This window comes from Epithele typhae (assembly GCF_022376455.1).
Source record: "Epithele typhae strain CBS 203.58 chromosome Unknown BXZ73scaffold_15, whole genome shotgun sequence".
Lineage (NCBI taxonomy): Eukaryota > Fungi > Basidiomycota > Agaricomycetes > Polyporales > Epitheliaceae > Epithele > Epithele typhae.
In genome coordinates, this window is record NW_025954206.1 from 454,933 (window position 1) to 482,849 (window position 27,917).

At 61.5% G+C, this 27,917-nt stretch overlaps 9 protein-coding genes across 9 annotated transcripts; 4 read left to right on the forward strand and 5 right to left on the reverse strand.

Moving 5' to 3' along the window:
• Positions 1 to 28: 28 nt before the first annotated feature.
• BXZ73DRAFT_44638 (uncharacterized protein) lies at positions 29 to 1,829 on the reverse strand (the record flags this gene model as incomplete). Its single annotated transcript, XM_048019372.1, has 2 exons — positions 29 to 1,589; positions 1,642 to 1,829. Coding segments are annotated over 2 exons (1,749 nt in total), but the record flags the coding sequence as incomplete, so codon positions are not given.
• Positions 1,830 to 3,870: 2,041 nt separating this feature from the next.
• On the forward strand, positions 3,871 to 4,703 carry BXZ73DRAFT_76515 (uncharacterized protein; the record flags this gene model as incomplete). The annotated part of the gene is made up of 5 exons (XM_048022449.1): positions 3,871 to 3,961; positions 3,988 to 4,019; positions 4,071 to 4,206; positions 4,279 to 4,401; positions 4,549 to 4,703. The coding sequence occupies 5 exons, from the start codon at positions 3,871 to 3,873 to the stop codon at positions 4,701 to 4,703; spliced, it is 537 nt and encodes a 178-aa protein (XP_047879331.1).
• Positions 4,704 to 9,100: 4,397 nt separating this feature from the next.
• BXZ73DRAFT_44744 (uncharacterized protein) lies at positions 9,101 to 11,522 on the forward strand (the record flags this gene model as incomplete). Its single annotated transcript, XM_048019388.1, has 3 exons — positions 9,101 to 9,153; positions 9,235 to 9,407; positions 9,466 to 11,522. Coding segments are annotated over 3 exons (2,283 nt in total), but the record flags the coding sequence as incomplete, so codon positions are not given.
• A 2,306-nt stretch (positions 11,523 to 13,828) lies between these two features.
• Positions 13,829 to 15,604, forward strand: BXZ73DRAFT_100104 (uncharacterized protein; the record flags this gene model as incomplete). Its single annotated transcript, XM_048014468.1, has 4 exons — positions 13,829 to 13,949; positions 14,018 to 14,122; positions 14,187 to 15,166; positions 15,221 to 15,604. The coding sequence occupies 4 exons, from the start codon at positions 13,829 to 13,831 to the stop codon at positions 15,602 to 15,604; spliced, it is 1,590 nt and encodes a 529-aa protein (XP_047879333.1).
• A 2,651-nt stretch (positions 15,605 to 18,255) lies between these two features.
• On the reverse strand, positions 18,256 to 19,292 carry BXZ73DRAFT_44707 (uncharacterized protein; the record flags this gene model as incomplete). Its single annotated transcript, XM_048019382.1, has 2 exons — positions 18,256 to 18,955; positions 19,018 to 19,292. 2 exons carry the CDS (start codon positions 19,290 to 19,292, stop codon positions 18,256 to 18,258), a joined length of 975 nt encoding a protein of 324 aa, XP_047879334.1.
• A 410-nt stretch (positions 19,293 to 19,702) lies between these two features.
• On the forward strand, positions 19,703 to 20,435 carry BXZ73DRAFT_20954 (uncharacterized protein; the record flags this gene model as incomplete). The annotated part of the gene is made up of 2 exons (XM_048017613.1): positions 19,703 to 19,935; positions 20,000 to 20,435. Coding segments are annotated over 2 exons (669 nt in total), but the record flags the coding sequence as incomplete, so codon positions are not given.
• A 622-nt stretch (positions 20,436 to 21,057) lies between these two features.
• BXZ73DRAFT_100107 (uncharacterized protein) lies at positions 21,058 to 21,799 on the reverse strand (the record flags this gene model as incomplete). The annotated part of the gene is made up of 4 exons (XM_048014469.1): positions 21,058 to 21,071; positions 21,124 to 21,229; positions 21,279 to 21,665; positions 21,746 to 21,799. The coding sequence occupies 4 exons, from the start codon at positions 21,797 to 21,799 to the stop codon at positions 21,058 to 21,060; spliced, it is 561 nt and encodes a 186-aa protein (XP_047879336.1).
• A 1,101-nt stretch (positions 21,800 to 22,900) lies between these two features.
• On the reverse strand, positions 22,901 to 23,640 carry BXZ73DRAFT_25208 (uncharacterized protein; the record flags this gene model as incomplete). The annotated part of the gene is made up of 2 exons (XM_048017709.1): positions 22,901 to 23,333; positions 23,399 to 23,640. Coding segments are annotated over 2 exons (675 nt in total), but the record flags the coding sequence as incomplete, so codon positions are not given.
• A 643-nt stretch (positions 23,641 to 24,283) lies between these two features.
• Positions 24,284 to 26,071, reverse strand: BXZ73DRAFT_76522 (uncharacterized protein; the record flags this gene model as incomplete). Its single annotated transcript, XM_048022450.1, has 3 exons — positions 24,284 to 24,536; positions 24,812 to 25,103; positions 25,174 to 26,071. 3 exons carry the CDS (start codon positions 26,069 to 26,071, stop codon positions 24,284 to 24,286), a joined length of 1,443 nt encoding a protein of 480 aa, XP_047879338.1.
• Between the last annotated feature and the right edge of the window lie 1,846 nt (positions 26,072 to 27,917).

The following is a 27,917-nucleotide window of genomic DNA, read 5'->3' on the forward strand; positions in this document are numbered from 1 at the left end:
GCCCTACACGTACCATCATCCCCCCATCTCACCCATGCATCTCATACTCTGCGCTCTCCTGTGTCAGCGTGATCCCGCCCTCGCACGACACCTCATACACTCTCCACGCCGGGGCCCGCGCCGACGTGTGCAGCACCCACACGCTCTCCAGCGCCGGCGCGAGCAGCCGCGCGAACCCTTCAACCGCCACGCGCATGCTCTCGTAGAACTCCGCGTACAGCCGCGCGAGGTCGCGGTGCTTCGCCGCCGCAGGCAGGCGCGTCGGGTCGACCATGTTCGGCAGGTCGAGGTGCACCTTGAGCGTGCGCAGCTCGCGCAAGCCCGCGAGGATCCGTGCCACGGCGTCCTGTCCGCCCCAAAAACCGTCAGCTTGGTGCACCGAAAACAAAGGAGCAGGAGCAGGGGGCGGGCGCACCAGGTCCAGCGACGCTTCGCCATCGCGCGGGCGATACCGGTGCACCTCGAGCGCGCGCAGACGGGGGAACCGCGCGACCACCGCGCGCAGCGCCGCCGCCTCGCCCGCGTCCGCCAGGTACTCCACCCTGAGCTCGCGCATCGCGCGCATCGGCCCGGGGCACGCGGTCACGATGCGCGTCAGGTCCCGCGCGGTGAGCAGCGGGCTCCGCGTGAGCGCCTCCAGGCGGTCCGCGCCGAGGCGCCGCGCGAGCGCGACGTCGCCCGCCCGCCACAGCGCGACGCAGTGGTGCGGGAACGGCCGGAGGGAGAGCGCGCGGAGCGTCGGCGGGAGGTGCGCGAAGACGCTGTCGTCTGGGTCCGGGGCGGACAGCGTGAGGTGCTCGAGGTCGCGCCATGGGAACGTCGCTGGGGGCGGAGTGAGGGTGCGCGGCCACACGGGCGTAACTCGGCCGTCGTCGCTGCCGCCGGCGTGCACTGGGTTATTTGAAGGGTCGACTATCCCCCAGGGCGCGCGGTTTTGGGCGGTGTGAGGTAGAGCCGGGGGAGCGAGGTTCAGGACGAGGATGCGCAGGTGTGGCATGGACGCGAGGAGGAACACGAGCGGCGTCGAAGGCTCCGTCCATGCAGGACCGGTCAACCTCAGCTCTCGGAGGCGCGGCCACGGGAGGGCGGCGAAGGTGTGAATGGGGGCCGGTTCGGTGGGGAGCGCAATGCATTCGAGCGTTGTGTGCGCGGCGCGTAGGGTGGCTTCGAGTGCGCGAGATTCCGATGCCAATGCGGGCTGCGTTCGGAATAGGTCTTGACGGTACACAAACGAGCGAATGGTGCTGACAGTGTGCGCTGTGGAGAGTGTCAAGGAGGAGGAGTCGGGCTTGGGGCAATAGCGGAGTTGATCGATGTCCAGGTGGCGAAGGTGAGGAAGGGACAGTATCTCGTGTATGAACGCCCAAGGCGGCCCGTGAGCACGCGATCCCAGAGAGCGGAGGACGAGTGCAGACAAGCGTGGCATGGAGATGAGAACGTCGACGAGCGGCCCACCCTGGAGAACTCCGCAGACCATGGGGTCGTCCGTGTGACGGATCTGCTTTGGGTACCACATGTTCTTGTCGCAGTCATGTTTGCTGCGGGTAGAGTATAGCCGATCAACACATTTGTCGGTTATGGTCAATGATCTGCAAGCACATTAGTATACGTACAGACGTCGCATGCGCAGCAATTTCTCACCGAACAGCTGGCCAAAGCGAATGCGGTACTGGAAAGCATTCCGAGGTGCTGATTGGATGCTCCAGACCGACGGATATGCTTCCAAAGAGATAGCTCTTGCTGAGACGTCTAATGGGACGACATGTGGCGGAGAATCTGCACCGGTCCTGGGACGGAAGATGCTCGATGATATCAACAAGAATGTCGACTGGGACGAGGTCCTTCCTGAAGAACCGACCTGTCAGGATAGAAAACTACGTGTCATGGAGTATGATTGCGACTTACAGAAAACACTGAGCCATGTTGATATGTAGCGATGGCGGAAGAGGGAAGAAGTACTGGCGAACGCTCGCGAGCAGTCGTGTTTTATCCTCCTATAGGCGATGGGTGATGTTGTTCCACCCTCTGCTTCGGACGCTAGCCGTGGGCAGGAACGCTGCGCGCTGGTGCATGCGATGATATTGCTATCTTTCAAGGACGTAACGTCTGATGCGGCGTAGAGTGTGTCAAGCAGAAGAACGTAAAAGCGTGACGAGAAATATGCGCACCGTAGAGCAAAAGGGGATATGGAGGATCCATGGAGATGTTGACAGGTGAAAATTGACATTGTTAACGGAAGGCCTCCCTTGGCATTCCCGCCCCTACGCAAGCACATCATCCTATCGGCATCCACCAGGGGTCGAGTTCACTTGCTATATACGCCTCAGGAAAACGCACCAACACGTCTATTTGCACTTACTAGCAGCCATGCGTCGCGTCCCATTCTACTCAGATGTCCGGCGCGATTGTTACGAACGACAACTGGGCGGAGTGGGCGTGGCAGGTAGGAGGCGGGCTGAAATTGGCGTGTGTTTGCCACGTGGCCACCGCTTTGTCGGAAAAACCAAATCGGGCTTGCAAGCGCTTCCAACGCCATTGCAATAGTCCCAAGATTGATCCGAATCGGAACGTTCCTGCCAGATGACTAGTTTCTCTTGCAAGGTCATCGCAAGACCGCGCGCTAATTGGCCATTCCAGGCGTCCACCTTGCAATTGAGGCTCCAGTCTTGCAGCCCTGTTTTTCTGTCGTATTTACTGATTCACGCTTGTAATGGCCTCAAAACAATGGCATTCATTAAACTACTACTCAAAGACGGACATGATATACAACAAACGGTGTTAAACATGATCCTGGCAAATTTTGAGTGCCCTGGGAGTCCAGGCAAGAGACAGCATGAGCACAGAAAACGGAGACAACAGAATGGGAAATACGAGAACGAGGACATTGAGAACGGGGCAGTGGAGAGTCGAGACAGACAAGAACCAGACCGACAGTGAACAGTGTGATATGAACGACGCCAGTGAGCAACCAGGGAGGCCGAGAGGAACAGAAACAGATGCGGAAGCACGAGGGAGGGTTGCAGGGCAGAATTATCGTCGATACGAGGAGAAGAGCAGCGGAGGGGATGACTTAGGGGCAGAGGACGAGTGTGGATCCAACAGGCGGGCAGAGAGCGACCACAGACGACTAGCAACATAATTCCCAGAGCAGGGGGAGCACTGGGGGTGGATGAAGTGGCGTCGACGAAAGCTTTGAGAGGAGACGATGGGGAGTTTGGAACAGAGAGAGCATGGGAGGAAAGAGCAAGAGACAAGACTCGGACTCAGACGCGATTCACGCGAAGTCCAACTTTGAAATTGCGACAGGCGACGGCACTTCAGGGCAGGTTGAGTTCAACTATAGCCGTGCCGTCGCAAGGGGATCAGTCTGATTGATATGGTGTCGCAGGGTGTTCGCCATCTTGCAATCGATCCCAGTCGAACCAGGGTGTGGCAAGGTCGTTGCAATACGCGATCAAGACCGTGGCCTTGAATTGCCATATCATTGCCAGATAGCCGCCTTGCAAGACGGATTTCCTTTTTCCGACATTACGTGACGCGTCTCGCTCGCCACATGTGACATCGGCCACCGCTGGCCTCCAGGCGCCGAAGTACTACTTGCTCTCAGTCGTGACATGGCCTCCATCTATATCGACGTACGCTATGGCTTCCGCATCGTTGGCCGAGCTCTGTCACTCACAACGCTAACACCTCCAACCCAGACCTTGTACTTTTCCACCTACATTTGGAACGAGACTCTGATTTATGGTGCTTTGGTACGCTGGTACAATTTCTCTCCTAAACCCGCGCGACACGGTGCAGCCCGCCCGGGCACATTCAGCTCAGGTTCCGTGTCAACGGATTGGCCAACCCCGCAGTGTGTCCTGAACAATGTCTGATGTCGACAACGCCCTGTACTGCGTCACCGGTACACCATCCAACGGATTGTGTCGCGTAGACCTCGCAGGCGATCTCCTGGAAAGTGGTTTTGATTGGGCTCGGACTTAGCTACCGCGCTGTGCACACCGGCTTCAAAAGCGGTGAGCAGCGCACCCCCGAGCAGCCGAAGAGCAACCCAAATAGTGGTCTAGTTCAACCGCACGGAACCCGGTGCGATCACCTCGTACCTCGTCAAGAAGCACGACCCAGCGCGCAAGGTTTCGACCGACTCGTGTGAGGAGCGCACGTTGCTCCCGCAGTGGATGTTCTTTGACGCCTTGGACAAGGGTACGTTCTCGATCTTCTGCTTGGGCCCCCCTCGTTCCTGCTCGAGCCATAATGGGCGGTTCCGTTGCCCAGCCCACTCCGGCCAGGCCATCTCCTTCAAGCTGTACAGCGATGGCAATGTCCCCAGCGCGATGGAGCGGTACAGGCGCGAGGTCGTGCACATCTTCGGGGCGCTCGGGATTGTGCTCGCGCGACGTACGTCGCTATCTCCACTGACCGTGCACGCACACGCTTACACGAGTTCTGCAAACCTCGTCGACGACTTCGAAGGGCTCGAGCCAACCTCGAGTCCCCCCGCACATTTGTGCCCCCTGCATATTCTCACGCGGTCGGGGGATACAGATAGCATCGGGTCATTCCCGCGCGGGAAAGATTTGCGAAGACCATCGCGGAGTGGTCAGTGGGAGACGTCCATGTCCTCGCTGAGTCTGAGTCTGAGAACCCTCGCTTCCGTCCAACTCGTGGCAAGCACCTTGGGATCAACACCGGCGTCCTGAACGCGATCTGGGATCGCCCTACCCCTTCGTCTTCGCCAGGTACTCAGTCGCCCGTCTTCTGGACTTCCACCGATTCAGACGGGGGAGGAGCGTGGGCGAGGCGAGCGCCCAGGGACAGGAACGCGCAGAGGGACGCTCTAGATCTCGCGCTCGGTGTCGGTACGGCGTGTACTTGCGCGGATCGTGCCGAACACAAGTTTACGAGACGATGTCCGTGGCAGTAAATGCATCTCCTGCGCCGTCCAAGGCTGCTGAACATGCAACTCGCACCGGGCGCAGGTCCGAGCTTACGCGCTCCCACGGACATGGCTCTCAGGGACGGGTCGCGCGTCGACGCTCGAACGTCGACACGGAGATGGTGCGCTGAGATCCACTCGCCTCGACCGAGAAACGGTTTGCCGTGCACGATCGACCGTCCCTGTGGCATCGATATCGCTGAGGCGTCCATGCACTCGCTGCGTGAGCACCAAACCGAGGTCCGAAGCTTCAGGACGCTCCACCGCAGCCTTCGCACGGACCCCTCCACCGCGGTGCATCGGCTCGGGGCGAACGTCAGTGAGATCCGCGGCGCGCCTGCACGGCTTTCAGCCCTCGATAGCGTTCGACGCAGTGCGGTTCTGGTGACCACATGTCCCTGCGCGCAGACGGTCGCGCTCGCGCCGGTCGCGCACGCCGCACCCCTCAGGCAGTCCTGAGTGCTGAGTCACCAAGCGGTACCCCAAGGCCTCAAAACCAACACGCGGCGCGTCGAGCACCCTACGTCGAGCACCGCAGGGTCCCGCGCTCGCGCACGGCGCACACGTGAGGGCAAGCGAGCCCCCGCGCGCGCACCCCCACGAACGAGGGTTCCCACGCGCGCAATCCATCACGCGCAGCGTGTTCTACTCGCCCAGAGCTTCGCTGAGGCGGAAGCGCGGGCACGCGCCATGTCCCACCGTGCTTCGCGCGGGTGCTGCGAGCGCGTGACGCGAGTCTCGAGAGCCCAACGAGTCCTCTGGCCTGCGACGTCCCCGCGCGCGACGCTTCGATGGTCCGGCGGGGCATCGGAGCGCGGGCCCGGGCGGTGGGCATGCAGGTCTAGGGGGGGAGAGCGGAAAGAAGAGAGCTCGTCTGCGCTGGTCGAGCGCGAGGCTGGGCTCTCTGCTTCCGACCCTTGATGCAAGACCGCAGCGCTGGATCTGGACGTGCATTCGCGGGGAAACGGCGTGGCTTGACGTACTTACGATACGAGCGCAGGGGATGGATACCATGGATGATGCACTGATGACGGCCAGCGCGCGCGCATCTCCTCGAACGAGCCAGAAGCCCTGAGAGACGGTCCGGGATCCCGTAGACGTCCGACATCGCGCACGCGCGACAGAAGAAGAGATGCTCGTGCAGTCCTGCGGGGAGACAAGCTAAGCACATACTTTTGGAATGGCGCGTCCGGGAGGGGTCGTCGCTCGAGAACGGGGTCAATCACGCCCGTCGCGAACGCCGTATCTCGAACAGGAGGTCCTGCGAGGTCCAGCCGCACCGCCTACGCTTTTGAAGGGGACGATAGCGTGCGATCGACCGGAAGTCCCTCGACGTGAAAACCCACACACGCGCGTGCGCCGTGCACGATCGCCGTGCGCGATCAAACACCAAAAGCAGGCAGCGCGGGGGCCCCGAGCGATCCCGTGAAGTTCGGACTCGTCCCGCCTTCCGATCCGCCGCTCCACCCGTACGCTATCGGACGGCCTCTGCACTCCTCGGTCTCTCTCTATACACGCACAGCCGGCCCCTGTTTTCGGGGCTTCGACGGTCGCGGAGGTCGCGTGCGGCCGTGCTGTGCAGCGTTCGACTTGACGTCTTACAGTATGGACATGGGCGGAGCTGTGGGACACGCGGCCGCACGAGTCTCGAGAGGAGGGAGGAGGAGGAGGAGGCGGGCAATCCCCGGTCTAGCCCAAGTTGTGTACCCTGCCCCCGCCCCCCGAGGCGTATCTCGGAGCCGCACCTGGCGTGCGCGCCCCGTGCGCGGATCTGAATCGCCGGACGGAAGAACGGTGGAGCACGGTGGAGTGGCGGAGGCGGAGGGTGGAGCGGGGCACGCGCGTTTGGGCGTTTCCGATGCGTTTGTTGAGTGCTCGATCTGCACATCCGTCGACTGGATGAGTGTAGGCCGAGGTACCTGGGAGGATGAGCGAAGAGGAGGCGCGGTGTTGTGCTCGACGCTTGGCTCGCTCGTCCGACGGGGTGCGTCGCCGTGCGAGACGAGGAGCCTTTGTGAATACTCACTTTGTGCGCAACGCTCGGACCGCGTGTTCTGTAATCGTGATCCGCGAAGCGTCCGGATGGGGGTCCTTGATTGTTTGCGATGCAAGCCAGGTGTGGGAAGTCCACGTGCGGGGGTGCGTGATGCTCGAGCTGTGAGAAGTGGGTGGGCATCCGCGGCCATGGCGACGGCGAGACAAGAACGGTCGCACGCCCACGGTCGTGGCAATGAAAGTGCGTCGGGGATGCTGCGCGTTCGAACTTCGAGGTCAATGTCGAGAAGCGCGCCGCGAAAGCGTCCGGAGGCGAGCGAAAATAAACCTCGCCTGGATAGGAAGGTCTCGAACAAGACTGTGCTTGTGTGAGAAGAGGGTTCTTGTCAGTCGAGCTTTACGGAACCAATGGCAAGAACGACCGGGGAGGGCACTCCGAAAAGGGGTGTTGAAGATGAGGGTGGGGTCCGAGCACCGCGGTCACATCATACGGAATATCATGTGGGCGGGCAATCAGCACTTCCGCGCTCGCGCTCGGACCGCTCCCATCGTTCAAACGTTCACGGTCTGCAGAATATAAGCGTACTTAAGAGATGTGCATTCAGTCCTCGAGAGCACCCCGATTCCGATGTGGGAAACCAGGAGAAACCCTCGGACGGGAGACGGAGAGAGACCGGGCGCGTAAAATTAATGGTGCGCGGATCACCATCAGGGGCACTCATGGTGAGAGGCGGGACGGAGATGGATCTGTGGCTCGGGTGCGCGGGTATGTGGGTGAGTCCGAGGACGCATTTCGCTATCAGCCCTGAGCCTCTCAAGGCGACGACGACGACCGCGTGCGTGCGCGAAAGTTTGGCGAAGTTATCCGTGCGATCTGATGAGAGGCTGAAGCCGCTGAACGCATGGGCGCGACATGAAGGGCGAGCGTTGGATATCTGGATGACGACGGGCGTCGTGGCGGAGGCGAAAGGTGTCGGTCGTCGCGAGCATGTATCGGGGCGTGCACGGACGCTGGGGGCGCAGGCGGGCAAGAAAAGGAGATTTGGTGGCCAGTGGACGTCGCCATGGATGACGTCATAGCCTGCAGGCCAATCGCCGCGAGGGTACCGGTCTCAGACGTCTGATGGGGCTGCCAGCCTGCATCGAGGGTGCGAACTTTATGGCGTCCTCCACGCTTCCTCACCCGACACGGCTGCTGTCCCACCCTCCTCGCCAGCTCCCGTGCCCTGCCCACATCCTCCTCAATCGGAAACGCACGACCAAGAGCGGGCAGAACCGCACTGGGGTTCGGTGAGAGAGATCTGGGGGAGGGATCGGGCGGAAGATCGCACGACAGGCTATCGCCTCCGTTGCTATGCAGACGTCAGCCAAAGCCGTTTGGGGGGATTCACAGCTTTGCCCGTCGCGCCCGCCCCCGTCCGCAGCACCTCCCTCGATGTTCTCCGTCACGCCGCCGTCCCCCGTCTGCACCGACGGGTTCCGTGCGTGTTGCAGGGAATGCAGTCACCATCGGAGCACATAGCCGTCCCGGGCCCACGCTGACAGAAATGACGCACTCCTTGATCTCCGTTCCGATCTCACTATAATGCGGATGACGTCATCGCTCCACTACGCCTGCCTCTGCCCCGCCGTCCCTTTGCCTGCCTCCTGCCCGCTCGCACACCCACAGGGTCTTGCTGCCCTGGATTTATGCCGCCGCAAATGCGAGCACGCACCGCACCCATCGCGGACGCGCGAGAGGGCAGGGACGGGCGAACGAAGCGCCCGGGGATGGGGATGGTGACGTCAGAGTTCGCACGAGTGATTAATGTGTGACAGGTCGATTGAACAGGGAATCAACGGCCACAGACGCGACCGCCCGCTCTTAACTTTCCTCCACCAACACCATCGAGCCCCTCCTCTACGCCCGAGCTCCATACCATGGCCGGCGACCACAAGGTGCGCCCCGTGGCCCCGACCCCCCCGACCCCGTCCACGCCAGCCTTGCTCACCCCCCCTCTCCACAGTGCCCAGTCTGCCAATCCACCTTTACCCGGCCCCAACATGTCGCCCGACACATGCGCTCCCGTCAGTGGCTTCTCCATCTCCACCCCCCGCCCCACCTCCGCCGAGGCCCCACCGCTCCTCGATCCCTGACATTTTCCTAACGCCTCCTGCCTTCTAGACACTGGCGACCGCCCATACAAGTGCCAACACTGCGGTGATCAGTTTGCTCGAAGGTACGCGCCCCTCTCTTCCTTCCTCCCGCTTCCGGCCCGTCCTCCCCGCCCACGCTCACCCGCCTCCGTCCCGCACAACAGCGACCTCCTCTCGCGGCACATCAACAAGTGCCATGCCTCGGAAAAGCCTCCCACTACCACCGCCCCCTCGCGTAGGAAGGGCACAGCCGCCGCCTCCCGCGCAACCACCTCGAAGCAAGCGTGCGACCAGTGTGTGACCTCGAGTCTCCCGTGCGATGGAGCCAACCCTTGTGGTGAGTCTTCCTCCTCATACCATCTTCCATCCCCTCTCAACACTTTCCCCCTGCGTAGCAAAATGCGTCCATCGCAAGTGCCGATGCACCTACATCAAGTTCCATCGCCAAACAGCCCCCGCCGGTCCTGGTCACCCTCTGCCCCAGACGATGCCTGTCGCGCGACACGCCATCTCCCTCGGTGCGCCTCGCCTGCCCGACGAGTTCCTCCTCGGGCCCGCCCCGGGCGTCCTCGGTGTCCCCGGCATGTACAACACTGCTCCTCACTACTCCCTCTACCCCAACGGCTACCAGTCATCATTGCCCCCGCTTTCATCGGCACTCGCCCCGTCGGACAGTCAGATGCCTCCCATGCTCCATCGTGAAGGCCTTGACGGCGCAGACACCATGGCCCGCATCCGCGCTCAGGCGGAACTCCTCACTCGTGCTGGTGGCATGCCAAATGGTGCGCTCAGTCCTGCACAGCCCGCCTCGTCGGCTGACACGAGCGCCGTCTGGTTTGACCTTTACGCCGTCGCAGCGAGCGCGCAGGGTGGTCAGTATGACAGGTACAACCCTCCCTCTACCGCCCAGTGGGAGGCACAACGCGTCGACCCCTCCTACATGGCACGCTCTTCAGGCCATCAATCGGTGTCCTTTCCTCCTGGGACCGAACCCACCCTGCAATCCCACCCTCCCACCGCCAACGCATACCCCACCGATAATGCCGCGTACCACGCGAGCTCCTCCCTCGCCAACCCCTCTGCCTTTCCGTCACACCACACCCACGCGCGCACCGACGACCTGAGCTCGGACGAGTTCGGGAGCGACGCCGGGAGCTCGCACTCGATCCCCAGCAGCGCGAACTCGAGCAGCGTCCACCTTCCCCTCCCCGCTTTCAACAACATCCGCACGCGTGAAGGCAGCAAGGACGACTACGACCAGCAGCGGTATCCTTCAGGGGCGCCCCACGATGGCGAGGGCCATTTCTCCTCTGCCTTCGGTCTCATGAGCCTCGACGACCCGAACGTCCTCGCCGGGCTCGCCGCCGACGGCCAGCCGTTCTTCTCCGGCATGTCTGGAACTGGGTTTACGCCCGGTGCGAACAACAACTACGCGCTCGCGACGCCCACGCAGGATCTCCTGGCGCAGCTGAAGAGCGCCGGTGGGCGGGAAGGGATGGAGAGCAAGGAGATGCGCGACTTCTGGAAGATGTATCTCAAGACGCCGCTCACGGGCCCCAACACGTCTGGCATCCTCTTTCCCCTCCAGACCCCCACCGGCCCGGGCTCCCAGCTCGGTCAGCACCCGGGCGGATCCAGGCCCAGCCCCCCACGACGTCACTCGCGCGTCGCCAGCTTGCCCAGCATGAAGACCCCGCCGCTCTTCACCGACGAACGCCTCGGCTACAACGGGCGGCCGTCGACGGGGGACGCCGAGGCGCACGCGCAACAGCACCAGGGCCAGGCGGGCTACAACTCGACGATGCGGTCGACGGCGCACGGCGCGGAAGACCTCAAGAGCTACGAGCAGGCGGTGCTCGCGCGCAGGGCGCCGATGACGCTCAACATCGCCCCGAAGCGCAAGGGCTCGCTCGCGGTGGCTTCGCCCAGGAGCGCGCACGGGCTCGCGGTGGCCGGCGCGGCGCTCGGGAAAAGTAAGAGCATGAGCCCCGTCGTCCCCCACGCGCCGTTCTCAAATAGCCCCCCTTCCGGCGGCGGCGGGAGCAAGATCTCCGAGCTCCTGAACCGACCCGGGTCTAGCTCGAGCGCAGAGAGAAGCGGAAGCTCCGGCGGCGGCGGGCCCCCGAACGCGGCGTCCATGGCGAGCTCGTCGCTCGCGCACGCGTTCACCGACGACCCGGGCCAGGCGCACCACTCGCTCACGGAGGCGGGCCTGCGCCCGTCGTTCAAGCGCGGCGCGTCGCAGACGCTCGGCCCCCCGAACGCGAAGCGCGCGCTGCTCAACCCGGCGGGGTGGGAGGAGGAAGACGAAGGGGACGACAGCGCGTCGCCGGCGGCGGACGAGGACGAGGACGGGCATCCGCCGCCGCCGATCCGGATGCCGTACCTCCCTGGGTCGTTCGCGGATCCTTCGTCGCGGACGGTCGGTCTGTCCGCGCACGCGTCGGGATGAAAGTCCGCCGCTGCTTCGTCTCGCCCTTCTGCTCCTGCTGCTTCGCCGCCCGTCTCCCCTTCTCTCCACACCATGCCTCTCCCCCGATTATACACTGCTGCGCCCGCCACGGAGCGGACGGACATACGACGCGCTCGTGGCGCCGTGCACGCGATACCGATACGATACCGACACTTGTATTGCGCGCGCGCCGGACAGGCTCGCCAGCAGCCCTCCGGCGCGCGCGCGCGCGCTGATGATATAGCTGGTATATGCTACTTATGCCGGTGCCGACGCACGCGTCCCCCATATAACCGAGATACGCCAGTCAGTAACTTACTCTACGTGCGGCCCCCGCCGGCTGTGTAATTAGGATGCTTTGTGCCGCGTACGTCCTTGTCCGTCCGTTTGCACTGTATGAGTACCCAGATTCCCCTTGCCCGCCTCGCCTCGTCTCCCCCCGCACTCCCCGTGCTCGCTGCGTAGTCACGTACCTCTCTCTCTTCTCACTGCAGGATCCGGATCGCGCCCTTCTTTATTCCCCGCCGCCCGCGCCTCGTCGCTGCAATCGATGTATTCATAGTAGCCGCGCTCTCTGCATAGTACGTACGCCGCCAGACTGGATTCTGGAACCTCGAACTTTGCTTTGGAAGGGACTCGACTCGCTTTGGTGTGATCGTCGTGCAGTCTCCTCCCTTCTCCGCGGTGCACGACTGAGCTGACTCCGGAGTGCGAGTTGTTTTGGTCGGGGGGACGATCGACGGCGACTCGACGGAGAAGCGGCTGATAAGATAAGATCTTGCGCTGCGCTCACGCGCGCACAAGCGCCGAAATCCTCGAACGATCTTTCCTCCGGTTTACTCGCCCGACGACGAAGCCGCCCTCAGCATCTCAAGGTCTCAAGGTTGTGAGTGTATGCGCGCGGATCTTTGTGGTCTGAGCGTGGGATATCGTCAGGTATGTGTGACAGCTCAGCTATGTATGTGTACAGTCGTGTGCGAACTTGTGTTGAAGCTCAAGTGACTTCGACGTGGCGCTGTAGGCCCGCCGTGCGTTCAGCGTCGGCTTCGACCTGACGGGGTGTCTCTGGTCACCGGGCCAGGTTCGCCGCGAGTCGGCCGTGCACGTTGAAGCAACGGGGAGGCAGTTGGTGGCGTACGTGTTGGCGGCACAGGTAGGTCCGATACGTCATCCGCGAACGCGGCGGCGGTGGCGGTCGTGGCGACGTGCGTGCGTTGCGTGCGTGCTTGTGGCGGAGACGGTCGGGATGTGCTCCGCGGCGGGCGGCGAACACGCTGTTCGTGCGCGACGCGTGACGCATGCATGGGCATGCGGAATGATGCGCGTGCGCGAACGCACGCTCGGAGGGCGTCGTGAGGGCTCGTGGTCAGATCTTCAGACTGTATGCTCTTTCTTGGGGCTCTCAGAACGCTGGCCGTTGTGTGGGGCATGTATGTACGCACCGGATCCGGACCGGCCTCCGCTTGGGGAGCGGCCGGGCTGGGATGCGGCCACTCCGTTGCTCCTGGAGCTCGTCTCGTGCGTCACTGGCCATAGAAGCCCTCGAGGAACCAAGGACGTCGCGCTCTGGAGTCTCTGACTGCGCGTCTGCGGCCGTGAACGAACTACCAGCAGTGGCGAGTCGTATTTCTTTTGACGAACGAGTTGAAGGTGAGACTCTTCTCGTGCTGCTGTTTGATAGATGCAAGATTTCTTGTAGTCCCCGACGCCCCGCGGTTCCCTCTTCATCATCGTTATTCGTCCCTTCTTATCCTCGCTCCTATTCTTGTCACCGCTGGCGATCTGATAAACATATCATTCCGTCTTGCACAATCAGGCGTCATCAAACCCAACGCCTCCAATCTTCGCACGTCCGATCCCGTCGCCCCGGTTCGCTCCCTCCAGCACGCCGACCATCCTAGACCACCCTCGCCCTTCGTTCTCCGCACTGCCGCCCACGCACCCATCGCACGACGCCTCGAAGCAATGCACGTCTGTCCGCGTTCCGGCGGCACTTCGTGCGCGGACTGGGCACGCAGCCCCCGCCCATCCGCATCGCCTGCCATCCGTTCAACAGCGTTCGCATCCCCCGCCGCGCCGCCATCGTCAGCGCGCAGTTATGCTCTGCCCGTGCGAGGAATGGTAGTCGTCCCCGCCCCCACACCGGCTGCCCCAGACGCGACCTGGTCCCGACCTCCACCTTCAGCTTCGCTTGCGAGACTGCCGGCATCCCTTCCCCTCCGCTGCTTCTCCTCTTCTCCTGCCTGGCTAGGACATCCTCCTAGGGCTTGTGGGTACACGTCGACCGGGGACGCTGGATCTTGACCATGCCGCTGAAGATGCCGAGTTTGAGGTCTCCGACTGCTCCTGGGGAGCAGCGGCGGGGCTCGGGTCTGCGCAGGAAACTTAGCTTGTCGTATTCGTTCAGGAAAGACTCGGCAGACAAACGTGAGTACTGGCGAAGCGTCTCTCGCTCGCATGCTAATAACATCCGCGCATTGCTACCACCTGTGCAGTTCTATGGGACATGGTGCCCTTGCTCCCCGAGTGGGACTTGAAGAGCCCGCCGAACGAAGGGATGTTTTGCTCTCCCTTGTCCGCGACATTTGTGGCCTCGCCAGGTGCGTCCCCTCACGATCTCGAGCGCACAACGCGGCATTCGCCCACACCCTCTCCCACTGTCAGAATCCCTCACCCCCACGGACCGATTCCCAACCCTCACCCCCACGGACCATTCCCCAACCCGGGTCTGCTCCGACATGAAGCTCCCCTACGAGCTCTGGACGCTCGTGTTCGACCGCCTCGCCGACGGCTACGACATCCACGCGCTCGCCCTCGCCTGCCGCGGCCTCCACGCCGTCGCGCAGCCCGCGATCGCGCGGCACGCCGCCCTCGCCGCCGCGCACGGCACCGCGACGGCCGAGACCCACGACGCCCTCTGCGCGCTGTACGACCGCGCGCTCGCGTCCCCGCCCGCGCGCTACGCCGTCACGACCCTCCGCTTCCGCTGCGCGGTCCGCTGGGACCTGAGCGTCGCGGCGCGCCTGCCGCGCCTCCTCGCGCTCCTCCCGAATATCAGAACGCTCGCGCTCGACATAGAGAGCGCGGAGGTCGCGGACGCGTGCGCGCGCGCGGGGTTCGCGGACGTGCGCCTCCCGCGCCTCCGCGCGTTCGAGACGAACATGGGCTGCGCCGCGGCCGTCGCCGCGTTCGTGGAGGCGCACCCACGCCTGTGTGACCTCGCCCTGCTTCCGGGCGCGGTCGTGCCCGACTGCGATGACGACGGCGACGCTGCCGCCCCGACGCTCTCCGCCCCGACCTTCAGCAGCAGCAGCAGCAGCAGCAGCCGTGCCACAGCCTCCGACGCACACCGCCCGCTGCACACCCCCGGCCTGCGCACGCTCAGCGGTGGGCTCGAGACCGCACTCGCGTGCGCGGGGTCCGCGCGCGCGCTGACGCACCTGCACGTGCGCGCGCACGCGCCGCACGCGCTCGCCCGCGTCGCCGCCGCGCTCGGGCCCCGACTCGTGAGCCTCCGCCTCGGCGCGCTCGAGCGCATCGTCATGCCGGACTCCCCCCTCGCGGCGGCGGCGGCGCCGTGGGCGGTCCCGGACGTGCTCGCGCGCTTCCCGCGGCTGCGGTACCTGCAGATGCACATGGCCGAGGTGCGTCTTGCGTTCTTCTGTGGGACTCGGGGCGCGGGGGCTGACATCCGGCAGCCCGACTTCGTCCCGCTGCCGATCCAGTGGCAGGCCACCACGCACCCGACGCGCGCGGGCCACCGCGGGAGCAAGTCCGCGCCCCCGGCGCTCGCCCCCACGGTCGAGCTCGAGCCCGCCGCCGAGCGCGCGCTCACGGTCGGCTGGGTGCTCGAGGAGGAGGCGTGGGGCACGGTGCTGGACGCGAGCGACCCGGACCAGGTCCGGGTGCTGTTCGAGGAGGTCGCGCGGGACGTGTTGAGGCGGTGGGCGCCGCGCGTGGGGCGGGTCGTGTATGGGGACGCGGGCGTGCCGGACACGGCGGTCGTGCTCGATGCGGCGGGGGAGCGCGTCGTGCGCGTGCGGGAGGAGAGGCTGGGGGAGGATTTTTGGAAGCGTGTTTAATTGGACTCGGGTGAGCTGAGATTGTGGGGGTAGCGTACGACCACGTTAATTCTGTGTGGTGCCGCGGAGGGAGAGGACGAATAGCTGTATCAAGGAAGAGTAACTGTGGTTGGTTCCTGATCCGATGCGACCAATGTCTCGGGGAAACTGACGCACCATCCGTTGGTGTAACGTAGTACCCGAGTACTCGAAAGTAAGCCGACGTCAAACCCGGGGTAGTCGGAGGGCGGGCAGCCTTTTAGGGCATGCTCCAGGGGTTGGCCAATGTTTTGACACGCTGGATGTGCCCGGGTGGGCGACACCCACGTTGGGTTTACATAGGAGAGGGAATGTACAAGTGCACCAAGCCAAAGAACGCCCGATACTTAGCTGTGGAGGCGAATTGTAGCAACTACATAGTTGAGAGCAAGGGCTTTGGCGCCTGGCCCATGACGCGTCACGTAAGCGGGAGTCCCACAGCCAGCCAATCTTGGACGCTTTCCTCCTGTCTTGCGCGCCCACGCCGCCCTGCTGCCGTTCATGACAGTCACGCCGCATATCTGACTAGACAGGGATGTCGTGTATGGCTACTAGTACGTCCAGCATGATCTGTCGGTATGCTTTACTGACGGGCATAGCAAGTGAACGTTCGGTCCTTGGTGGATGCCAATAGGATGCTGCGACGAGGAGGGACGGAAAGGCCTTCCGTTACTGATTTTACTCTCCATCTATCAACCTCTCAATGCGCAGAAACTACGTTCGTCATCGGGCTTACAGTTCCCTCGATGCCCCCTTTTGCTCTACGGTGCGCATATTTCTCGTCACACCTTTACGTTCCTCTGCTTGACGCACTTTACGCCGCATCTGACATTTTGAAATATGGTAATTTCATCGCATGCGCCGGGGCGCGGCGTTCCTGAATCCCGAGGCAGACGGCAGGACAACATCATCTATCGCCTAAAGGAGGGTAAAACGCAACGCTTCGCCGGCGTTCGTCCTCCTTCCCTTCTCCGCGCGTCAACATGGTCCAGTGTTCTTTGTAAGTCGCATACTCCATGACGCGTGGTTTTATATGCTGAAAAGTTGATTCTTTAGGAAGGACCTGGTTCCGGGAGCATCCGATCAGCACCTCGGAATGCTTTCTAGTACCGCATTCGCTTTGGCCAGCTGTTCGGTGAGAAATCGCTGCACATGCGACATCTGTACGTATACTGATGTGCTTGCAGATCACTGACCATACCCGACAAATGTGTTGATCGGCTCTACTCGAACTGCAGCAAACAGGACTGCGACAAGAACATGTGGTACCCAAAGCAGATCCGTCACACGGACGACCCCATGGTCTGCGGAGTTCTCCAGTGTGGGCCGCTCGTCGACGTTCTCCGCTCCATGCCACGCTTGTCTGCAATCGCCCTCCGGTCTCTGGGATCCCATGCTTACAACCCGTCATGGGCGTTCATACACGAGAATACTGTCCCTTCCTCACCTTCGTCACCTAGACATTGATCAACTCCGCTATTGCTCCAACTCTCCTCCAAGTTGGCACTCTCCACAGCGCACAATGTCAGCACCTTTCGCTCGTTTGTGTACCGTCAACCTATTCCGAACGCAGCCCGCGTTGCCATCGGAATCTCTCGCACTCGAAGCCACCCCACCTGCACACCAACCGAGCCGACCCCCATTCACACCGCCGCTGCCCTCCCGTGGCCGCGTCTCCGAGAGCCGAGGTTGGCCGGTCCTGCACGGACGGAGCCTTCGACGTCGCTCGTACTCCTCCTCGCGTCCATGCCGCACCTGCGCGTCCTCGTCCTGAACCTCGCTCCCCCGGCTCTGCCTCGCACCACCCCCAACCGCGCGCACCCGAGGGTAATCGAACCTTCAAACAACCTAATGCACGCCTCACGCCGCCCCCAGCGACGCTCACGTGGCGCGACCTCGAGCGCCTCGCGCTGTCCGCGCAGGACCCAGACGACCGCGTCTTCGCGCACCTCCCGCTGACGCTCCGCGCGCTCTCCCTCCGCACCACTGCGTCGCGCTGTGGCGGGCGGGCGACGTCGCGCTTACGCGGCGCGTCGGCGCGGACCGCCTGGAGGCGCTCACACGCCGCCGCTCCCCGCGCGGTGGACGAGGGCGAGGCGGAGGCGCTGTGTGCGGTGGTGGCGTGGTTCCCCCGTCTGCGCGAGCTCGAGATGCACCGGTATCGGAGGCGCGATCGCGAGGACGAGCTGGATGTGGTGCGTTCAATTCACCGTATGGGGTGTGGCAGAGGTGTTGTTTACAGGCATCGCGCACTCGTACAGGTTTTCGACGACTTGTGTCGATCAAGGACCACCGAGTCAATTTGCAAAACACGGTCGATCCGTCGCGCTCGCCTGTGTCGCCGAATCACCACAGCCTCGCGCAGCTGTCGGGTGGTCATAGAAGCCTTCGTGCCCCTGTTCGCGCCCACAATGAAAAGCATTTGGGTAAGATCGTCCCGGGCACAGGCGGGCGTATGAGGTATCGTGCGGTTAACACAGCGCCATTCTGGGAAGTACGCGCGCGATTCTGTATGGGCGAGCACAACCGCGTCTAGCGGAAAGGACGGAATTGTATAGGTGAAATATCGGAGAGAAAGAACTATGTGATACAAAACGACCAAGTCCACATACTTTCTCGTCGGACAAATGTCTCTATTCAGACCAGCCGTTGATCTCTCCAAGCCCGCAGAGCTCCGGCAGGTCGCCCCACAACTCCTTCTGCGTGACGGACCATATCGTTGTAAAGTTACCGAAGCATTGATCTATCACTCCCACCGGCAGGCTACTTTTCCAATTCCGAAGAAGCCCGTATCCACAACCGACGTCGTCGAACGTCTCCTCTGCGCTTTGAAGCAAGTACTCCATGGCGATTTTGCAGACCCTACCCTTCTCCGTTTCGTTGTCGTGGTCGTGTCCAGTTTTCACAGCGTAATGTAAGCAATGCGTCCACCTAATCCCCAACGCGGTCCTCAGCCGGATGCATTGAGCCAAGTCTGAAGGTGAGAGGCGTTCGATCGTCCCGATCTCCGGGGTGCTGACTCCGTTGATGAGATCTAGGGGGTCTACGAGGGCACAGAAGTAGAAAGCAACGGGGAGGATGTCGTTGCGTCCAATATAACGGTAGAGGTTGATGGCGGAAATTACGTGGGCAAGCCGCGGACGTTCACACGCGGCCGGTCCCGATTCCGGCGCGTTGAGTGTGGACGTGCACCAGCTCGCGAATTTGGTGGGGAATACATCCTGTAGACGAGAGAGCGCGGCAGCAAGGAGATCCTCGCATTGGTACTTGTGGCTTAGCCGTGCTACGGCAATGAGCTTAGGCAACGAGTACAAGACAGCAGGGCTGAAAGATCTTAGAGATCAGGTTGTGTCAGCACTTACATCCATGTGGACTCGATGACGGCGCACACTTACTGGCTGCCACCATACAATACCGCCAGAAATTCGGCCATGTCGCACGATTTGTCGTGGGAATGAACGGCGGGGAAGCCTTCAAAGGTGTCCCCGTCCGATGGAGTAGGAGGTTGTGGAACTTGGAAGAGATCCCGGAACACGTCCGAATTGCTTGAGAGAATTGATTGGTGAACACGGAATGCGACATCTTCCGCGATAATGACGACATTTCCGTCGTTGTACCATATTCTAAGATCTTTACGAGTAGATATGGGTGTGTTTGTCTGGATTGACATCCTGAGCGAACGTTCATTAAAGAAGTAGTGTCAGTGCTTCCGATGATATCGAGGAGCCAGAGTTAGAAGAGAAAAGCCCACCTTTGGCCGTGAGAGACACGAAGACGGTGGTGTCGGATGCTATACCGATTTTAAACATCTTGCATGAACGATTAGACCAGTATGCTTACGTTCACTGTGCGTAGAGTGATCAAGAGCAAAGCTGCGGAGACGCCGACAGCGGAAGCGCCTGAGCCGAGAGCCAGTTCAATCGGCGACTCAGAAGCACCTACCGCAGCACTGCCATGGCGCGCGTCGATCCGATACGCCGGCCCGGCCCGGGTCACCTCTCATTCTCAGATTTACTTCCATCCTGACTTTCACCCACTATGATGACGCACACCGAAAGTCCGATTCCTTTTGTAAAGAGCAAACACCTTTGGTTCGACGACGGCACGGTCATCATTGTCGCCGGCTCCTCCAGCGCCTTTAAAGTCTACAAGGGCATTCTCGCTTCCGTTTCATCAGTCTTTGCCGACCTCTTTTCCCTTCCACGCTCTCAAGAAGACAGCGTCCTGGAAGGATGTCCTGTGGTGCGAGTACAAGACTCTGCAATTGACATGGCACACTTCCTCACTATAGTGTTTCGCCCTGGGCATGATGGGTGAGCTTCTGCGTTTGATGGACTCCCGCCGCTTGAAGACTGACTCTCGCTCTTCCCCCTCAAGTCTCAAGGGTGAACAACAACACTGCCAATTCTCTGAACTAGCCTCTTTACTACGCCTCGCGCACAAGTACGACGTCGCAGACGCGATCGCGATCGCGGTAGACCGTCTCACGAAACGTTTCTGCGACCCCTTCCAATCCAAGCTTGGCGCTGTCGTCGACTGGGACGAGATCCAAACACACCTGACCACGTCCTCCGGCGTCACCTTTGACCCCGCCGACGCGGTCGAAGCCCTCAATCTCATGCGTCTCGTCAACTCGTCGTTCGCCCCAACATCGAACTCCCCGCGCTTCCCGGACAGCGCGGTCGCGGTCGCGATCTTCTACTGCTGCATCGCCCTGGAATCCAACCCGCGCGTCCTCCGCGTCGGCGCGCCGCGCGCGGACGGCACGGTGGAGATGCTCAGCGACGCCGATTTCGACCGGTGCGTTCGCGCGCTCGAGCCGCTCCATCGGGAGGGGGGCGACGCCGTGAGTCGCGCCCTGACTGCCTTCTTGTTCGGGTACGAGACGTTCAAGGATGACGTGAAGTGCCGCCAGTCGCCGGATTGCCGCACTGACATGGAGCAAATCTCCGTTCTCATCACTAAGCAGAAGGGCGAGCGGACGTGGAAACCGCGGACCGCGAGGGATGCGTGGGCGACGGGTAAGAAGAAACCTACAGAAGAGACGCCACTGGAGATCATGTGTCGTTGGCAGGCGATGTGCTCGGGATGCAGAGACCAATACCTCTTGTTCCTGGAGTATGAGAAGCTAATGGGGTGGGAACGATTTGTTGAGAATGTAGCATGAGCTCAGTGACGGTGGGGGAGATGCTATGTACTGTGGTTGAGCGCATGTGTTGTACGGATTCTCGTCATCTTTTGATATGGTCACGCGCTGGGATTTAAACAAGTCATGTATGAGCAAGATGGAGAAGACGCAGAGCCCATTCCTGGAATGGAGCAATAAAAAGGCAACAAAAATGCTGAACACCTGCTGGGTGCGACAGAAATAAGCGCCTTCTCTTTCCCCCGAACGACCATCTCGCACCCGCTCGCCGCCAAGATCTGCCTCGTCTTCATAATGGCCCGTCTGTTTATGCAAGTCAGGCGTCTTAGGCAGCTCTTCCACGAAGAGCACGTACCGTAATCGTACACGAGTCTTGCCTCTACCACCTCACCCTTTGCACCAGCAAGGTGGATCCTCCGCACATACCTCTTGGCCCCATCAACCACCCGCAACCCCCATGTCTGCCCGCGATGTGTCAAGACCGTCCAATACCACCCCGGGACGACGTACCTGGTGGATCACCCACCCCGCCTCGCCGGTCGTGCGGATGTAGATGATCTTCCCGTCCACCCACGTCTCCGGCAGCCACCCCTCCGTCAAGCACCCGCACATCTCCAGCTCCTCCATCTCCTCCGCGTCCCGCCGCCAGTTCCCGACGGTGATGCTCCCGAGGAGCGTGCCGGTCGCGGACCGCTCCGCGCCGTTGAACGTCCGCCGCTCCCTCCGCCGCTGGTTCGCCGCGCTGAGCTCGTTGTCCATCGTCTCGACCCCGCCGGGCCCGTCGAAGGCGTGCGCGATGCGGAGGTGCGGGTTCCCCATCGCGATCGTCTTGCGCAGCATCCAGCTGACGCCTTGCGCCCGCAGGATCTCGTCGTTGTTCCGGCTCAGCGACTTGTTCTGGGCGCGTGGGAGGGCGGGGGCACAGAGATGAACACGGCGGGGCGGGGCGGACGCAGGGAGGGAACAGGGAGACGCACCAGGGTGTAGTTGCCGCTGAGGTCGCGGGCGGTCATCTCTGCGGGGGCAGCCATGGCTTGGTGGTGGTGAGTCCTTCACTGTCTGGGTTCCCGTCTCGCGCGTACGTCGAGCGTCGGCAGAGATCCGAGGGGGGCGGCGTGGGGGACAGAGAGACGGGAATGGCGGTAGTCTCCCGCGCAAGCATCTCTCCGCACGCGTTATGTATACCGTCTCCGTCCCGCATTCCAAATGGCTACGTCTTAACACCCTCGGGTCCGTGGCCTCTGGGCGGAGTATGGCCCCAAGCGCACGCCACAATATACCAGCGCCGGAGCACCCTTCCGAGCACTTTGACGCGATTTTGATGACCCCGCGGACGCCTGCTTCCATCCTGCTTCGGCGAGACCGTGATTGCTCGCGAAAGATCCGTGAGCGAGACGGGCGTGTGGTGGTCCGGGCTCCGCGCGCGTTCCTGGCCTGTTTGGATTGCCCGGATGTTGTGCTGCACCGCTCATTCCGCTATTCCCAAGTCATACTTCCCTCTGCTTCTTCGCGACGCTGAACTGTTTCTTTCGTTGCAGGCGCGCGCCGGCGCGGGGAAGCCTGGCTGGCTGTGAGGGCCACGACAACTACCGCCGACCGGGCCGCCCGTAGCGTCATCTGCTGTACTCGAGCCGGAATCCTTGTCCGAAACCTTGCTGCCGCGGTCTTATAGTGCGCTTCTTGGAAACGTACGTGCACACATTTACATCGCGTGTCAGGGCCATTGCACATCGTGGAGCGTGGGACGTGATACATCAAGGCTGCAATGTTGTCTAGTTCGAGACCGACATGTTCGCGACAAACAGGTCCCAGCCTTTCACCATCGACTCCTCCAGCAGCTGCTCGAACTTCTTCTTGCACGGACCGCACATCCATTTCTGCCACGCCTCCGCACCGAACAGCCCCGGCGCAGGCTGTCGTTTCGCCACCCATACCCAAACGTCCCGCACGCTCCCGCGACCCCAGGTGCGTTCGGTTTCCGTCAGTTGAACGTTCGCCAGATGGAGCTTGATGTCGTTTTGACACCAGCTCTGCCTCGGGCACTTGATCTGGTTCTTGAACCCGTCGTATCCGTCTCTGAACGCCATCAGCGCGCGTGATATACCGTCGTAGACTTCCTGCCGGAGGAACGCGATCCCACGCACGCATCGCTCGAAGTCCGCGTCGCTCGGCGTCTCCACCGTACCGTCCTTGCGCGGCGCGCCGCTCCGGAGCAGGCGCGGGTTCTGCTCCGCGGCGACGCAGCAGTAGAAGAGCGCCACGGCAAGTGCGCGGTCAGGGAAGCGTGTGGGACCCGCGGCGGCGTTGATGCGTCGCATGAGGTTCAGAGCTTCGAACGCGGCGTCGGCGGGGTTGAAGTTGACGGCGGCGTGGGTCGTGCCGAGGTGCTTCTGGACGTCGTCCCAAGTGACTCGGCGGCCGAGCGAGGTGTGGAATGGGGCGCAGAAGCGCTGCGAGAGGCGGTCCACGGCGATCGCGACCGCCTCTGGGACTTCGTACTTGTGGGCCATGCGGAGGATGGAGGCGAGCTCGGGAAATGAGACTTGCTGGGTGTTGCGTACGAGGCTGGACGTGTTCAGCGTGAGCAGGCAAAGTGGAGTGGATGCGTGATGCGGGCCGATTGGGCATACCGTTTGTAGCCCGGGCAGAACACGGCCCTGAGAAAGTTCGTCATATCGGGGCCCGAGTCTGCAATGCGTACTACGACGCGGCCCTCCATAGTGTCGTTGTTGGGAGATTGGGGGAGTGCAAGGATGTCGCGGAATATGGGGGAGAGTGCTATGAGCACGCCCTTGTGTACGCAGAAGGCGGCTGTTCCGGCGATGAGGATGATCGTGCCATCCTCGTACCACAGGTCTTCAACTTTTTGGAGGTTCGACGAGTCCACAATGAGTCCCATCTCGAGAGTAGAGGAGTGGGGATGGTAGTCAGAAAGAAAGACGCGCCGACCTCAATGAAAACACGAGGATCCATAGCTGCGGTAAGTGAGGCTTCTCGTCACTTCTCATTCACACGGGCTGAGTTGTCGACCACGCAGTGAGATTCTATGATATTGTGCGTGCATCTTCGGACACCATCACTGTGGTGGGAACACAGGTCAAGAAACAGTATTGTTATTATACTCCAACGGCAGCACCAAGTTCAAGGCTATGGGAGGCTACCCCTTTGTACGTCACTACGGGGCTTAGTGACTACTCCCTATGCTGAAATGTGCTTTAAAAACGTGTTCCAGCCATTCCTCATTGACTCTTCTAGTAGCTGGTGTTCATTCCGGCCACGTCCACACGTCCCTTATGCCCCCCGAGGCCCACGTCCTCTGGTAGTCCCGCGCCGGGTTCTCCGAAAGCAAGAAGCAACGCAACTCGTCTTGCACGTCGACTGCCGAGGGCAACCCACGGCGTTCTTGCGGCATTCGTACCCGTTGAAAAAGGGGAACATCGCCCGCCCTACGCCATTGCTGAGCTCTGCGCTACCTGGGACACACCATCGCGATGGCGCATCGTCCGTAGTCGGTCTCATTGAGCGCCTCCTGGCACCGTCCCGTCCGCGCGTGGCCGGCCGTTCCGAAGGATGTACGGCTTCCCATCGGCGGCAACGAAGTAGTAGAAGAACGCGACCGCGACGTCTGCGAAGCGGTGCAGAGAGTCCGCGCTCGTCTCGGAAGTGTTGATGAGACGCATGAGGTTGATGGCCTCGATGACATCGCCGGGGTCAAACGTGACCCGTGAGGACGTGTTGAGGTGGGTTTCAACCTTGTCCCAGGCGGTACTGTGACCGATCGAGGTGTGGAGGGACGCGCCGAAACGAGGCGAGGGTGAAATGATGGGGAAGGAACCCACAAGCGGGTGCTCGATGAACAGACCTGAGCCTATCGCGTCCATTCACCTTCGCACCGGGCTGAAGTCATATGTACCGCTGACAGAACATGCTATCTGTGTGCTCATGGAAAAACAATCATACGTCTAACCGTGTAGCCTTCTCTGCCTATCCAAGGGCTTTCGCGGACTCAATGCAGATATTTGGGGTAATCCTTCTGCACTGACCGCCTGGAATGCTCTGTGTCCGCCCAACAACCCCGGTTCCCTCGAATCCGTTCCTCGTGCCAATAGCGCAACATGTCCACGGACATCGCCTGGTTGCCATCCTCGTCCTGCCACGTGTCGCCCGCCTCGAAGACGTGCACCGGCAGGCTCGCCGACGCCAGCGACACCAACATCAACCGCAATTTGGAGATGATTTCTTTCCCGTAGCCCTGCTCGTCCCTGCAGCGTACGGACGGCGGCTGTATCGCGAACTGCTGCAGCCCGCACCACTCGGGCAGCAGGGGCACCTTCGCTGCAAACAAAAAGGACGCCGCTCAGCGTCGGCCGACGACCGTAAGCAGGAATGAATCTGATACACGCACGCGGATCCAGTAGGCGGTGGAGCGTGAGGGGAGGGAGACCCCACCAGTTCCGATGCGGGTACGTTCGGCAGTTCTCGGGCTCTAGGCTGTCTGCGATGCGCTCCAGCACGTCTTCGTCCGCGCAAGCGTCGAACACTCCCGGCATGCTGTCGTCCATGTACCCGGTGAGGCGGAAGTGCGTGAGCGCGGGGAGCCGCGCGGCGACCGCGGGGATGTCGCGCAGGGTGCCCTCTGGGCCTGAGCGTTCGTACCAATGGAGGCGTCGGAGCGCCAAGAACCGCGGGGGTTGGTGCGGCGGGCGGGGCTCCGCAATGTCGAGCAGCCACGACGGCGGGGCGCCAGAGATGGTGAGCTCGCGGAGGGTGGGAAGGGTGAGTGGGAGCCGTATGTGTTGGGTCAAGTCGCGCTCGAGGAAGACGATGGTGAGGGTTTCCAAACCCGGCCCGGCAGCGCGGAGGAGGTCGTTTATCGACTTGGCGTACCGAAGGACAGAATCTGGGGTAGTGTCGTTTGCGCCGTTTGGGGAAAGGAAACCCTCAGGGAGGTATACGGGACCTCCGTTCATGAAGGAAATCTTGCCCATGAAGGGGCTTCTGCCCGTGGAGGAACGCCTGCCCTTTTCCACGAGCTGGAGATATTGGGATTGCGTGCAGATCAGGAAGAGGTGGCGGAGCCGAGCCGAAGATGCTGCGTTGCGTGTCTTTCCTGCTTCCAACCTTCGTGTCAGTGCCTCGATGTATCCTGGGCGTCCCATGAGCGCCACGTTGTCGAACCGGTGGTATTGAGATACGCGGTGGATGTGCTTGGACACGAGAGCGAGGGAGCAGGACATAGCGCTACCGTCAAAGGCGGCGAAGAAGCAGATCCGCTGCAAGAGCTCCACTGGTAGCGTTTCCATGATCGACTGAGCGGGAGTCTGTACGCTGAGCAAGAGAGTGGACAGCTACAGAAGGAGAGCAGATGTGGATGGGGGAGAATGTAGAGGATGCCCCTGACCTGTGCGATATATGAATTCGAGTATGTGAATCACGGCGTCACAACTATGCCGAACAGAGCCGCCACACACAGGAGGCTCCGCTTTGCGAAGGATTAGGAGGCTCAGAGCTCGTCCTGTACCCACGAGAGCGAAACTTTGACTGTAAGCTCAAAAGCGAGGAAATCAAGAAAAGAGTGCATTGTATGCATGAGAACGTGAACAAGAAACCCCCTATTATGCCAAAGCATCTTTCTTACGTGCGAGGAACGAATATGACCTGGTTGGACGAGTCAATCGCGATGATTAGCTCAAATTTGAACAACCTGACCTCATGGATTAGTTTCTTTCGGCTCGTGAGAGAGGAAGCTCAGTAGATGAACAATACAAACACGAAATACTTGTAGGCCCTTCGAAGGCGTGGTACGGCGTCGGTTGGGCAGAAAATACATCTCTCAACCATTGCCACATCGTGGTTGGAGATCGAAAGCAGCTCAGCACGCGCCATAGATTTGTCATTGCTTTGTCAGCCCCTGGTACACAACCTCGGGCTAGGGTTAGGGCCCCATCTTCCGTCTCATCCACCACCTTCCTCGTCTCCAGCTCGAATACTTCGTAACAACACCTCGGATTTAGGAGCTCGCTCAATCAAGAGCCCGAGATAGAAAGTGCACCGCTTCGCGCGGAGTGCGACGGGGAGGAGAGGACGCAGCAGCAACAGTACGCATCCTTTCTTCAACACCCCCGCCATGTCAGAACCTTCCCTCGGTGTTTTTGGCGGTCATTACCCAGATTGAACGTGTTCCAGGGCGAAACAGTGCTCAAAAACGCGCACGTGTATATCTGCTCCATCGAGAGGTTGTCGCATCACAGATACGTACGTCTTCTCGTATCGTTACGTCCTTGTATCCGGAGCCTCTTGCTCTATCCCATACCAAGTTCGGTTTCCTACGTGCGTCCCTTCTAGCCTGAGTCCCTCGGCCGGAGGTCGATCAAACCTTCGTCTGTATGCACGGGACGCGACTCTACCTCTGTCGCCCTACCATGGCGGCTCCAACAAAGAGTGCGGCTGGCTCTGGCACAGATCTCTGTTGACGAGGTAGTCTGGGACGTCCCTCATCCGTTTCGTGCGTTCCCCGTCCTCACGGGTGACGGACCTCCCACCACCCGATTCCTCCATCTCCCCTGCGAATCCGACGTGCTTTCCACCCCCGCGCGAGCTGCTGGACGTCTCGCCCGGCGTGGTCTCCGAGTGCGTCGTCTTGCCGCTGCGCGGGGATCATGTACACAGGCACATTCGAATGCTCGAGTGCGCGCCAGATACCTTCGATGCCCTCGATGCGCGTCGTCTGGATCTAGGTCGAGTTGTCCAGCGTGAACGGGCCCATCTGGAGCGACACAAAGTTGATGCTGCGCACCAAGGACGGAATCGGCACATCGGCTGTGGGTCACCCTCAGTCGTGATCGCCAGCCCGAGCATAGCAAGGGCAGGAGAGGCTTACAGAGTCGCGAGGCGCTTCGGGGCGGTTGAAAGATGTCGGTGGAGAAGTTCTCGAAAATTGACAGGCGGACATGCATGAGCTGTGACGCGTGCTCCCCCGCTGAGCCGCGCGATGTCGAGCGAGCACAGGTTGTCCCAGTCTTCAGGCCTTCAGGGGTGCCGAACCGGTGCCACAGGCGACAGAGGGAAGAGATGCGCGGTGAGGGTGGTCACGGCACATTCCTACGTCCTAGGATGAACGTTTGAGACGCGTGGACCACCGTGAGCTCG